This window comes from Diospyros lotus, chromosome 9 (assembly GCF_014633365.1).
Source record: "Diospyros lotus cultivar Yz01 chromosome 9, ASM1463336v1, whole genome shotgun sequence".
In the NCBI taxonomy this organism is placed as follows: Eukaryota; Viridiplantae; Streptophyta; class Magnoliopsida; order Ericales; family Ebenaceae; genus Diospyros; species Diospyros lotus.
This window is the reverse complement of record NC_068346.1, coordinates 9,504,828-9,519,275: the sequence shown is the minus strand read 5'-3', so window position 1 is coordinate 9,519,275 and position 14,448 is coordinate 9,504,828. Positions and strand designations below refer to the sequence as shown.

General features: G+C 36.1%; 1 protein-coding gene across 1 annotated transcript in view; it reads right to left on the bottom strand.

Moving 5' to 3' along the window:
* LOC127810629 (SEC12-like protein 2) overlaps positions 1-6,736 on the bottom strand; it is a 28,097-nt gene extending 21,361 nt beyond the window's left edge. The window contains exons 1-2 of the mRNA XM_052350197.1: positions 6,409-6,736; positions 5,586-5,680 (exon numbers count right to left, since the gene is read on the bottom strand). Of these exons, the coding sequence (XP_052206157.1) occupies positions 5,586-5,680; positions 6,409-6,696 (383 nt within the window). The 5' untranslated portion in view covers positions 6,697-6,736. The remainder of the gene's footprint in view (positions 1-5,585; positions 5,681-6,408) is intronic.
* Positions 6,737-14,448: the final 7,712 nt, after the last annotated feature.

Below are 14,448 nucleotides of genomic sequence, written 5' to 3'. Positions count from 1 at the left end.
AGATATTTTGCCTTGTATAAATATCTCCCTTCAAATTCAATAAATTCTTAAGTAAGCTTTCAAGAATTCAGCTTATTTCACAAATCTCATTGCATATCAACATATCCCCTTCATATAAAACTCAAACATGAAGCTCTTGTTCATGTTGCATATTCCATGCAACAAAGGCAAATTATTTTTAGTGGATTCTTTTAAACTTATATCTAGACTGGACACTTCAACCTTGAGCAAAAACATCAGATAAGTGCTCCGCATGTCAAGTTGGATATGCATCCATATACTTATATAGTAGAGCTTGCGTAATAACTATGCACCAAAATGTTTTATTTTAATTTATAAACATCATTTTACCCTACTTAAATAAAATAGATACCAAACAAATATGGCATACAACTATATCCTGATACCTTGGAATGAGAATTAGATAAATCCAATGACTAGGTATGTACTTATACCCTTCACCTAAGTTCTTAGATGAAATGAATACATCAATAAAGCTATAGCTTCACAATACCTAAAATTTCTGTCTTTTTTTTTTGGATAAATCTCATAGAAATTGTATGTTAACTATATCATAGTTGAGATACTTTGGTATCCTCATGAAAGAATGGCTTCTTTACACTGAGAAATTTTTGGATCATGACCACTGCTATTAGAATCATGCGATTCACATTTGGCTTGATTCAAAGAGAAATCGAGTCAAATCCATAGAGTGAATCGAAAATCCCTTAGAATCGACCGTGAATCGAAAAATCAGCAAAGAATCGAACGAATCAATAGAATCAGACGAATCGGACGAATCACAAGACTAGAACAGAGATGGGGTGAAACGGCAGGAGTTGAAACGTTAGGAGCTGAAAGCTTGAAATAGAGAAGAAAAAAAACGTTGCATATGAGCATGAACTGAAACGTCAAAAGCAAAGGCGAGAGTTGCAACCATGAGACTTCAAATTCTGTTCAAAGTGCATTGCTTTCTTCTTCTTCTTCTTTGCTTTATCCAAGATCGTACGAGTCCTAAGAAGAAGATTACGTTGCTTAACATAGTGATTTCATGTGCTTGGTACCTTATGGGCATGAGGCTCACGTGACAACAAAGAGATCACAGGTGTGGGCGGCTGGGCGCATGAGACTTAGGCTTACTACCAGGCACCAGCTACTTTTGTTGAGTTTGGGGTTGTCACTTGTCAAAAGCAAGCCTTACTACCAACTACTTTTGTTGAGTTTAGGGTTATCAATCTCTGGCAACCTATTTTGTAGTTGTTATTGTTTTGTTTTTTTATTTTTATTTTTTCTTGCTATCGCACTACAGTGCTACGTCTTTTTTTTTTTCTTTTGATTTTTTCTGTTATGTTTTGTTTTCTGATCCAATTTCTGTTCAAATTTGTTCTGCTTCTTTTAATTTTCAACTAATTCATATTATTTTCAATGTTATTTCTTTTTATATGGTGAAACTTCTAATTTTCAACTAGTTTATATTATTTTCAGTTTTATTTTCTTTTATGGTGTTTTATTGTTTTCTATTTCAAAAGTTTGACCTTATGTTGTTTTTCAATGTTAAAAGAAGAATATTGCTTTCTTTCTCATTGAATATGGCGTCAAGATCAAAAGAGAGATCTACAACGAAGAGTAATGAACCTGAGAATATTGCTCTCAGATTAATGGAAATAGAATGAACTTAAAGTGCAATTATTGTGGACTTGAAAGATGGGGAGGGATAAATCAAATGAAACACCATTTTGAGGGTGATCAGGATAATGTGACTCCTTGTACACAATGTCCAGATAATGTGTTGGGTTTTTTGCATGGAAGATTAGCTCTAGAAGTTGAAGAGAAGAACCTGTTTAGAATGAAGATATTTTTCTGACTGTTTTTTATTCTAGGTTAGATTAGATAACTTAGTTATTTTATTATGGGGGGTATGTTGGTCTTTTGTAGAGGCAAAGTTTTTAAATCCCTTGTAATTGCCGCCTCCCTATAGTTTATAAATAAGAGGCGAGTGCTAGCAGTCGGATATAACATTCTCATTCATTCTGATTTTTCTCTAGATGCAAGTGATGCTGTCAAGATAGCGAGAGAGAGAGAGTAAAAGGCTTTGAGATAAAATTAGTCCTTGTATTCTCTTGAGAGTGCAGCGAACTTGTGTGAGGGAGAGAAAAGAGGTTCTTATATCTTGTTTCAACTGGTTTCTAGTGGATTTATTCTCGGATAGAAGGCTGGATGTAGGATTGTTTTAAAGCAATCCGAACCAGGATAATTCTTTGTCTCTTGGATGGTTTGATTGTTCTTATCCTTCATTTACATTCTGTTTTTCAATTGCTATAAATATATTCTGTTATTATCTTGATTTTCAGGTGATGAGTGTAGAGAGATTGGCAAATCTAAGTCTTGAATCAGTTTCTAAGAGCTCATAATCCTAACATAATGTGAGGGAACTTTGCATTCAGATCTTAGGAGAATTGGAAAGACAAAAGGGGAATGAAAAAGAATGTTTCCAAGAAGAAGAGAAAGAAGTTCAAATGATAGGACGAAGAAGAAAAACTAGTATGGATGTCTCTGTCACTAAAGGGAAAGAAAAACAACAAACTTTAAATGCAATGGTTAAGAAAAGAGAGCCCGTTGTTCATAGCATTTATAGATTTTTGTATGGACATGCAATGCCTTTCGTTTCGATAAAAAGTCCCCTTTTTGCTTCAATGATGGAAGCGGTTGGTAGATATGGTAAGGGTTTAAAACTTCCTAGTTATCATGAGGCTAGAGTTACATTTTTGAAGAAGGAAGTTGACAATGTAAACTCAATGCTAGAGAAGTATGAAAAGGAGGGGAAAAGGACCAATTGTACTTTGATGTCGGATGGGTGGACGGATAGGAAAAGTAGGTCTCTTACAAACTTTTTGGTGAATAGTCCAAGTGGAACAATTTTTCTTAAATCTATTAACATTTCAGATATTATAAAATATACACAAAAGTTATTTGAGTTGCTTGATTCATTGGTGGAGGAAATTGGGGAGGAAAATGTTGTTCAAGTGGCGACTGATAGTGCTTCGGCCAACATAGCTGTGGGTGACTTCTTGATGGAGAAAAGAAAAAAATTATTTTACCTCCTTGTGCAGCACATTGCATTGATTTGATTTTGCATGATATAGGTGGGCTGCCTATTTTCACAGATACAATAAAGAAGGCTAAAGAAATTTGTGTATGCATTTATAGACATGCTTGGGTCCTTAGCATGTTTAGGAAGTTCTCTAAGAAGAGAGAGTTGAAGAGGCCAGGAGTTACAAGGTTTGCCACATCATTTCTTACATTGAGGAGCTTTGAGGAAACAAGATTCCTCTTAGGGCTATGTTTGCATCGGAAGAATGGGCTAAAAGTCATTATGCTTCTAAGGTGGATGTAATTAAAGTGGGAGCAATCTTGTTATCCGATGACAAGTTTTGGAAATCAATCAAGTATTGCTTGAAGTGTGTAAGTCCACTTGTTAAAGTTTTAAGACTTGTTGATGGGGATGTGAAACCAACAATGGGATACATATATGAAGCGATGGATAGGGCAAAGGAGAAAATTGCACAAAATTTCAACCATCAAAAGATAAAGTATGAGCTCATTTGGAACTGTTGGAAGAAACCGAGATATAAGTCACAAACTAAACTCCTAGATGAAGAAGGAGTTTAGATAAGGTAGCAGTCATAGATGGTGAAGGAGTTTAAAGAGATCAACAACAACTAATATCAGCAGTTTTATAGATATATCTAATGTGTATTTATAAAGTTAAATAAAGGATATCTATAGCTGTAAAGAAGGAGTATTTTTAGGAGATTTTTTAGGTTTCTCTTTGTATAAATATCCTCCTAAAGCTAATGAATAAAATACGGGTGAATGATTGATTTTCCCTAGATATTCTTTCAAGAACATTATTGATACAAGATGGGATTTGCAACTTCATAGGCCACTCCATGCGACGAGATATTTTCTTAGTCTCAAAGTGAGTTTCTAAAATCATATTTCCTATAACCAACAAATTCTTGTATATGCTTTATTGTTTCTTGTATTGCATTTTTTTAAGGTTTCAATATGATGAGTCTTTTAATGCGGATATGGAAGTTAAAGTTGGTTTGTACAAGACAATAGAAAAGATGTATCCGGATATTGAAACAAGACTCAAAATTGATGAGCAATTAGAAAAGTTTAAAAAATGAGAAGGATTGTTTGGCATGAGCATGGCTACTTTAACAAGAGACAAGAAGCAACCGGATATTATTTTGATTTAACGTTTGCATTTTCAAATTTCAATTGTTAGCTCCTTCAAACTAATTAGACTAATTAGTTTTCTATTTTTCTATCTTAGCTTTATGGTGGGAAAGCTATGGGGAAGAATGCAAAGAGTTACAAGACCTTGCCATACGAGTCTTGAGTCTCACATGTAGTGCTACGAGATGTGAAAGAAATTGGAGCACATTTGAGCATGTCCATTCCAAAAAGAGAAATCGTTTGGAACAACAAAGATTAAATGTTGTTGTCTTTGTGAAGTATAACATTCAACTTGAATTGAGGCAAGCCAAGAGGGAGAAAAGAGGTGAAAATTATGATCCTATTTGTTTGAGTGATATGGAGTCCAATGAAGAATAGATCACCGAACAAAAAAACCCTTGTTTATCCCAAGATAGTTCATGGATGGATGCTAATGAATGCTTTGAAGATGAAGGAGGTATTCAACCAAGTAATAATAGAAGAGGTATATTTCTATACTTTATAGTTTCCTACTTTCTAAAACTAAGTTAATGTGTTTGTGTAAGTTTGAGTTGAATTCTAATATGTTATATTGTATAATATAGGGCCAAGGAACTTGAAGCTAGATAGAAAAAGAAAAGGAAAAGTTGTTGAAGACAAAGTGGAAGAAAAATTTAATTTAGAAATGATTGATGGTGAGGAAGATGTACAGGATGGAGAGCAAGTGGATTTGGTTATGTTTGAAGACAAAGAAGATGATGAAGATGATGATGCTCTTGAACTTGAAGATGAAGATGATTGATACCTAGTGAAGATTATGGACAATGGAGTTTATTAGTAGCCTAATAGTTGTAGTTTTTTTCTTTTCTTTTTTTCTAGCATGTTAATTTGAAAGTGGTTTAATTTAGTGCAATTTGAATTTAAAGGCAACATGAATATACTTTTGGTATAATTTTAATATATTTTATTTATTTTCTATGGATATATATTATTTATAGTTGAAATTGAAAATGTGTACCGAATCTTACGATTCAATTTGATTCTCGATTCACGATTCATAAAATAAGGATTTCGATTCTCGATTCAGTAACCATGATCAAGACATACAAGCTTTGTATTAACCAAGGGTAATAGGGATCTGGGGAGCCATTAATATGGAATGCACAATGTCAGAAGGATATGAACTAATAAAACTACAGCATGGATCTTTTGGAAACCCTAATCAAGTCTTAAGCCATAATCTCCTTCTTCAGTGTATGTGCAGTTAATTTATGGTCCATAATTTGACCCAGAAATAATTTTAAGCGGTTTTAAATAATTAGGTTCTTCATCACCTTGCGAGAGAGAGAGAGAGAGAAAACCTGCAACTTTTTGGCAATGAACAAATAACACCGTCTCCTCCAGGGTGGACAGCCATTCTGTAAGGCAAATCAGTACCAGTTTCAAGCTTTGCAACCTACAAAAAAGATAACTAGAAGCATAACTCTTGTTGCCATAAAAGGCTAATTTTAGATCAGGGAAGACTGAAGGAGCCTCTGTTTTACAACACCACAATATGGCCCTGGCTATCCCTAATGAGAACAGCAAAATGGGTATAGTGAAATGGACACAGTCGCTGGAGGTTGGCACATCATCATTTTCTCTCCCTCCCCACCAACTGAGCTCTCATGCACCATACTCTTCCCTTGAATTTGTCCCCTATTTTTTTTTTAAATAACATTTTCACTCATAAAAAGAAAAAGAAAAAGAAAAAGGAAAAACTCGCTAATCCTACAACTTCTTCTAAATTGTGGTAAACCCTAAACCAAACAAGCTTCCAAAGGCAAGAATATGCAACTTTATATCACGGTCACGAAGTAGGGAAAGATCTCTTCTAGGGGTCATGTTTATGCACTGATTATCCAACCAAAACCCCATCTAAAATAGAAATGTAAGAGCTCGCTACAATACAATTTTTAGCCTTAATGCATCTCAGAGCTACTGAATCCAAGTCAATATCCATAAAGCATTATTCTTCTAAATTTTCTTGCATAAAGGATCCAACAGTTGATTTCAAGCAAAGAATTAAGATACGAGATCGAAAACCCCACATTGGCATTCCTATAGATATAAATTGAGCATGGAGACAGAGGTATAAATGCGTCTGACTACAGTAACTGAAAAATGAGTAAATGGGGGGCTCACAGGCTGATCGGATAGGGAATTGGAGTCGAAATCGAAGTGCGCGAGGAGGAGAGCGTTGGGAATGCCGCTACGGCCTTCGCCGCCGCCTCCGGCGAATACAAGGTACTTCTCTGCCTTGAACGACGGCGGCGATCCTTCGGCGGAGGGTTCGTCCTTGCCGTCGCGACGCTCTCCTTCTTGGGTTGGATTTGCGTCAGATCTGATTGCGCTCGATGGTACCCACGCGGCTCCGTAGAGAGGAACGCCGTACTTCTGGCAGTTCGTCGGAGGCTCCATTTGCTTCCCCATCTCTCTCTCTCTCTCTCTCTCTCGCTCTCTATGAGATGCGAAGTTATAACTTATAATAGCTTGCGTTTGCTTTGATCGTGCTTAATTGTTATTTTTAAATATATTTAAAAATAAAAAATAAAAATATCGTTTGATTTATTATTTGTGTTTCCAAAAACCCTACACATTTCCAAAATTAAAAAAAAATGAAAACTCTTTCTTATTTTTGGTATAGAGTTAATTTCATTTTAATTCAGCATAAAAATAAAAATAATTAAAAGACAATTCAGTGTTGCTTTGATTTCATTTCATTTTAACTCCAAAAATTCTGAATGCCTTGTTAACGCTTTGCATGTTAGATTGATTTCATAACCCTAATCTAGAAAATGAAATATCTTTTAATTTTTTTTTTGTAAAACTAATTTTATTTCAACTCCGTATAAAAATCACAAAATTTAATAGTTAATTTTGTGTTAAGTCGATTTTATTTGAACTAAACACAAATGTTTTAAAGAAACTTAACTCCAATATACTTCTTGTTAGATATATCATTCTTAAGTTATTAAGAATATGATGACGAGATTTTTTAATACAAAAAATCTTAAATTGTTTCTAATTTTTAGGTTTCTTAAATGGGGATTTTAAGCTAGTGATTACAGACTAGTACGAAAGTTTACTACTTTAATTAATATGAAATACTAATGATAAATGATAGTGACTCACGTATCACAAACATGAAATGCTTATAGTAAACGAGTGGGTGGTTGTTGATTGAACAACTCATTAAACTTGACATTGATAATAAATCACATGGCTAAGTAAATTAAAGATTTGTTATCAATTACAATTGTATAATTGATCATTTGACTAGAAACAACATGGTTGTCTTATGTATTGGTATGTAAGATTTGTTAGTAATGCGAACTCATTCAATTGCGAGACGGGAATGTTCACTATGTGATCTCATTCGATTGGCATACAAACGCAAGTGTTTACCAAATATGATCCATTATGTAACAATTTGGATTTTTGAGAAAATAATATAATAAATAATATACGTATTTAAGGTGATATGTGGCATTGAGAAATTAATGGAAAAATGTTAAATTTATTATCTTTGTGAATGAAGGGAATAATTGAGAGTTGGTGGAATTTATTGGGTTTAAATGTAAGTTGAAAAATAGACATTTATTTAGTATAAAATTAAATGTGGTGCTAAGACGGATGGTTGAATATGCAAGTATTTTGTATTTTTAAATTAATTAGGAATGAAATGGTTGAATGACCAAAATGTGTTTAATGATGGTATTAAGAATGAGAAAATGTAAAGGGAAAATGTGAGATTTAAAGATTGTGGATGTGAGCCTTTATTCCAATTTAACTTTAAATTTCAAATCTCATTCCAATTTAGCTTTGGATTTTAAATTTCATTTCAAATTAGTTCTGGATTTCAAATCCTATTACAAATTAGTTTTGAATTTCAAATCTTATTCCAATTTAGTTTTGAATTTCAAATTCTATTCCAATTTAGTTTTGGATTTCAAATCTTATTCCAATTTAGTTTTGGATGAAATTTCAAGTCCATGACTATATATATTCTTCTTCTTTTCATTTTTTCTTGCATTTCCTCCTTCGATTCTTTTCTTTTTCTTTTTATTGGATTGGAGCTACAAGTTAGGATAGATTTTCCCAGCATTTGAGTAAACTCTTATATTTGGTTACTCTTTATAAAGGTAAGTTCTTCTCATTTTCTTGCAAGTTCTTATCTTCTTTTCATTTCTTTGCAAGTTCTCCTCTTTGCCTTGCGAGACCTATTCTCTCTTTTATAAATCTTGTGTTTGTGATTTCAAGTTAAATAAAAGATCTCTAGGAGTTTTATTTTTATAAGATAATGGGGTTTGTATTGCATTTGTATCACCCCTATTTCTTGGGAATGGTGTCAAACCGATATGGGACTAGGTTCCTAGAGAATTGGAGAGACTTGGTATGGATGTTGTGGTAAGTGTTGTGGCAGTGGGTCTGCGTGATTGTCTTATATGGCAGTTGCGGTCAACTAATCTACCTCTGTTTAATCTTCAATATTAATTATCAAATATTCTAGACCAGTTAATAATGTGAGTAACGATAGACGTTATCCTTAATATTGTAGGTGAAGTGGTACAAATACTTACACCATATAGGGGTTCATATCTTAACCTCGGAATCATTTGAAATATTAACATGTCAACCTATAAATATTGGGCTGAAGCCTAATGCCAAAAGTGTGTTGGGAACGTACAAATATGAGTATAACGATGTGTAGCATTAACTATGTATGTCTAAGGGTGTGGGGTACAAAGCTATTGGTTGTCGATCGTTGAGTTGTGGCAGCTGATAGTTAGATGATGGGCGCCAGCTGTCAGTTATTATGATAAATTGTAAACGATCTAGGAAACTGGTATTACTAGTCACCCATAAGAGAACATATGGGCGGTTGCATAAAATATGTGGAAGCGTGTGTTCATGCATGATATTGTATATATGTGTATCAAATGAGTTTGATTCTACATGATGGTATTTGTCCCCTCGGCCTCTAAGCGAGGGCACTACTATTGATGTGCCTGTGATGTTCAAGCAGGGTAGGCGTGTGTTTCCATGCCAAAGAAGGCAACGTATGGGTGATAAATATTATAGGCCTTGATGTTGTATATAATATTGTTGAGCATATTGACATGTGCATGCCTAAGGGCCATTTGTATTGAGCTTAAGCATGTGTTATACATAAGGTAAACTATAACATTGGATATACAACATGAAAAGTAAATATGAACATATATAGCGGTACACGTCGTGCCATATGAACTAGGCCCAACTGGCCATTTGCATAATCATGAGTATGTGGCATACAAACTTGGAACCTGACATAGGCGTATAACGTAAAGCATAACGAATATATACAATAATTTGAAACATGACATGGGAAACGTATGTTGAAAGCCTTGTTATGGCTAGTAATGGGTAATTATTTCTTGTTTCAATTTCCTGCGGTGCCTATTTACTTCAAATATACTTACTGACCCTTGTGACTCACTTTACTTTAACATCATTCTAGGTTGAGGAAGAAGAAGTTCGAGGATGAGTTCAGTGGTGTCAGATCCTCGCTTGAGAGTGTGTATTAATGGTTATTTGCGCTTCTGCTATTGTAAGAAAAGATTGGTATCAGTGTGTTGTGTAGGAATAAAAGAATTTATTTGCTCAGAGAATTTCTAGTCATTACACATTGCCTCCATTGTTAAGCGAATGTCCTATGCGATCTTCTTTTGGTTTGTGATAGAAGAAGTCATTAGCCAAAACAAAGGAGTTTTCAATGTATTATCGCATCAATCTAACTAAGTTATATCGCATAGTACTAAATCAATGAGTTTGATCAATCCATAACTCTTATTCTATCAAGATGTTAATAATAGAAGTATTGAATTACAAGATAGTTATCAACGAAATGAGTTCACTATGAATTAACTTCATTATCATTTAGGTTATCTTAATATGTTTCTAGACATCACTCAAGATTGTTAGGGTGTTTTGAGAAGATGGAGAAAAAATTCTCAAAATAGATCGAAGAGTTCGATTAATATCAAAAGAGTTTGATGTTTCTTGATTGTTACTTGGTGGTGAACTTAAAAAGTCACACTCCCGAAAGTAAAATGACCAAAATAAAGGAAAAGCCATTAAAAGTTAATAAAGGGTTTAATTCTCATTAAGAGTTAATGACGATTTTGTATGTGTTGTTGCTAAACTATAACAATTGAATTTTTATACAAGGGAACCTCAGTAAACAATCGGCAGGGCCAAGGGAAATGGAAGAGTGATGAGTCGTTAGAGGAGATTAGTAGTCAAAGGCTTGACCCGCTGTCTAGGAGAACAGAGGGAGAGAGCACCAAAGAGGTAGAGACGCCTCAGATAGGTCTTCGAATGATGCCTATAGGGCCCATGAATGAGTCTTCTGGGAGGCTTGCAAGGTAGAAGGCACATAGGGATTTCTCCTATGCAGGCCCTCCGATGCCTAAGTATAAGTCATGAAGAAATAAAGATGCAGTAAGATACAGTATGATCGGATGTATCGCATGGATGAGATCCCGGGTGCACTATGATGAGGTGCACGGGTGAGGAATATGAGTGGACTATGTAGGTGGACTTAGAAGGGTAGAGAGAGAAGTTCTGCGGTTGGAATGGCTTGCTTGAAGTCGAGGGGCTAACAGGTATTTATAGAGGTCGACCATGACTAGGACACATGATTGGCATGTGGCATGTAGCTGTAGGGAGTGCATGACTCTCCCATTGCATTTGATGGTCTCGGGGTTAGGTGTGCATAAAGGGACCTAGGTGAGAACCTTCCCCCTCGGTCGGGCATGATTCTGGGAGGAATACGAGTCTTCAAAGGCTGGCCTTATTGCCATGAGGCAATGAGGGGCGAGATCGTGGGAGTTTTCAAGTGACCTAGGAGGTCACCGAAAACTTGACTGGGTGCTTATGCGGATACCCGGGAGGGTCATCTGCTGGTGCTCACAGAGGAGGAGCACATGACATTGTGCACACGACATGGCGTGATGAGACATGCGGGTGTGTTGGTCAAAAGATGTGTGATGGACATGCGACAAGTGGCACACATGGGGAGCACATATGGCAAACATAGGTATGCAAAAGGCAGACATACAGGTGGCATCGCTGTGGCTGGACACACGAAAGAGTCTTCCATGCATGAAAGAGTCATTTGGGCTCCGAAAGGTGGCTTCTGAAGGTGGTGCGCAGAAGCCTACCAAGAGACAAGGTTGTTGATGACTAGTGTTGACGTGACATGGGCGCGCGGATGACTAACACACATGTGTGGTGCGCAGATGGTTGGACACACAGGTGGTTGCGAAAGAGTAAACCCCAGATGGGCTTCCGTGGGCGCACGAATGTGTACTGGTGTAAAAGCTTTTCACGCATGCAATCGCGTAAAAGGCCTGCGAGCAGCAAGGGACATCAGCGTAAGGGGTTAGGCCCCCTCACATGGCCAAAATCCCTTATGCAGGGTTGTGCCCCTTATTTATAGGGGGCCCCTGCTAGTTACGCCTTTGCTACGCATTTCTTCTCTTTTTATTAATTTTGTTTTATTTTTTATTTTAATTTAATTTTTGCCTTGGCTTTTGGTTTGGCCTTTTGAATGACGCATTTTGAGCATGAATACTTGTAAGGGAGCAGACACGTCCCTCAAGAATCTTCCTGAGGACTTATTTGAGGGAACGGTTCTAAAGAATAGGTTACAACAGTACATGATAAAGGAAAAGTCTTGTAGCATTGAACACCAAACTGTCAACTCCTTTCATGATCGATCAACAGTTTTTCAAAAGTTAAAAACTGTTAAACTCGATGAATATTGTCGATAATTTCTATTCAACAGATAATGCCTGAAATTGCATGGTTTTGAGGTGGATAATCACTAATTAGCCTTCCAATTAACATATAAAAGTGAGATTAAACGATTAAGGAAGAAGCTAGAAACCTTAGTGTTTTCTGCAGACTTTATCTTCTCAACAACTTCTACTTCTTATTCTTTTTTTCTTAATTTGCTCAAGGAGACGGGCCAAGTTTTGAAACCAAGAGAGCAACCAGGTAACACATTCCTTGTGGCTTTTAGCTAGATAAAAGGAAGCAAGAATGAGTTTTGGAGGTCTACTTGGTGTGAACCAACTAGGCTCTTTACATTTGAGGAGGAAAGATGTCAGTTTGTGAAGTTTTTTCTACTTTATTCTTTAAATCTTCAAAGAGGTATTTTATTAAAAGTTTCAATTTTATATTCAATGGATATTGCACATTGCTTAAATACCCAAAATTTATGTAATTCTGTGTTTAATTCTACTGAGTACATAAGATGTAAAAAAAAATTTGAAACCTACATAGTCATATGAGATCCCCAACACTTATTGACCCTTCACGACCACATTTTTGATTATTCAACAAGACATTTGTGTTCATAGACCTTTTTTGATGACTAAGACTTGCCAAATCTTAATGCTAATAGTCTCATACAATACCCTATTCTTTTTCTCCATTTTTGACGACCCTAAAGTTGACTCTCTCTGTAATGTCCCGAATCAAAAAATGAATAATTATATAATTATTTCATGAATTGTTGCATATTTGGTGACAATAAGAGAATCTATGAGACAGTTTAGGTGTACTAAATAGCTGAATCGATAGGAGGGAACACCCTGGGATGCACATGACTTAAAAGAATGAGATATCCATAAGGAGCATAATAAAACAAGATTTTTAATATCGAGAGGAACCGAATCTAGAACTATTTTCGGTATAGCTTTGGATCGGCTTAGAAAATCGAATTGTCGTAAGAGGCTTTCGAAAAGGAAATAAAACCTTCACAAAAGTCAAAAAACTATATAAGAAACAACCCTTCAGTGGTTTCAAGAAGAAACAAAAGGGTTTACGACCAGAAATAAAGATTCAGGCCTAAGCGTAATTTTTGAAAATGCCTGAGAGGGATCGAAACGACATGTTTCTAAAACTTCGGGGGGTCAAAAGAGAAGTTTAAATCGTGAGGGTCTCAATAGAAGTTTTAGAAAACTCAAGGGCCTTATGGAAAGGACCAAAATGCATTTCAAAGGTTTGGGGGGTGAAAGTGCAATTTCTGTAAAAGCTTGGCAGCCATGGCTGACCAAGCTTTCGGCTACCCACTTCATCGCCGCTTTCGGCCACGAGAAGCTCGAGGTAAAGGGCTAAAGGACCTCGAAGTTTGGACTAGAGCAATCTATGGCAGATAAAAACGATTTAAATGGTCAAAAATCGGTCAAAAATGGCCAAAATTTTCCCACTATAAATCGACTTATGGGGCAACTTTTGATGCATTTTGGACCGATCTAGGGCACGAGAAAACTCTAGTGGCCTTGGGTTGAGGAGGTTAGTCGTTTTGTGGTTCAATTTCAGGTATAAAAAGAGATCCTAAGTGGCCAAAAATTTTAAAAATTAAAGCTCGAAATCGGGCTCGTTTTAAGGCAAATCGAAGGTCATGGATAAATAGGCTTTTGCTTTAGACAGTGTGAGGTTCATTTCTGGAGAGTTTAGTGTGGTTTTGAGGTGATTTGAAGGGGCAATCAGAGATGACCGAAATCGCGAAATAGACAGGTTGGCCGAACCTGTAACCTGCCAGTTGGGACATCTCGGCACCTCCTTTCGTGCATCAGAGCATACCATTGTGATCGATTGGAAAAACGCTTCAAGGCCGTGTGATCAGTTTCATCGCTAGTGCTGGAGAAGATGACTGAATCGTGAAGCTCATGCGCCAGCCTTCACGGGCAGTGTAATACTCGGGAATGATTTGAGGATATAAATGGTATTTAATGAAGGGCATAAATGAAATTTGCGGAAAAGTGAGACTATAGGGTACACTAACGCAGCTTTGGACAACCGAATTAGTCAGAGGGAGTAGCCCGGACCCTAGATAGCCAAGGAAAATAGTATAGCATCAACGAGTGATTTAAGTTATGATTTTTAGTGATGAAAGAAATCGGATCGGAAACAGTTTTCGGTACAACTGTCGATCGGGCTGAGAAAATCGAATCGACGTAGGAGACGTCCAGAAGGTCAATGAAGCATGTCAAAGATTAATATTTTATGTATAGAACAACCCTTAAGTGATTTCGGGTTGAATCGAATGGATTTAAGGTCAAATCGATCAATCGGGCCTAAGTGTAATTTTTTAAATTTGCATGAGGGAGGTCTAAACGATGGTTTTTT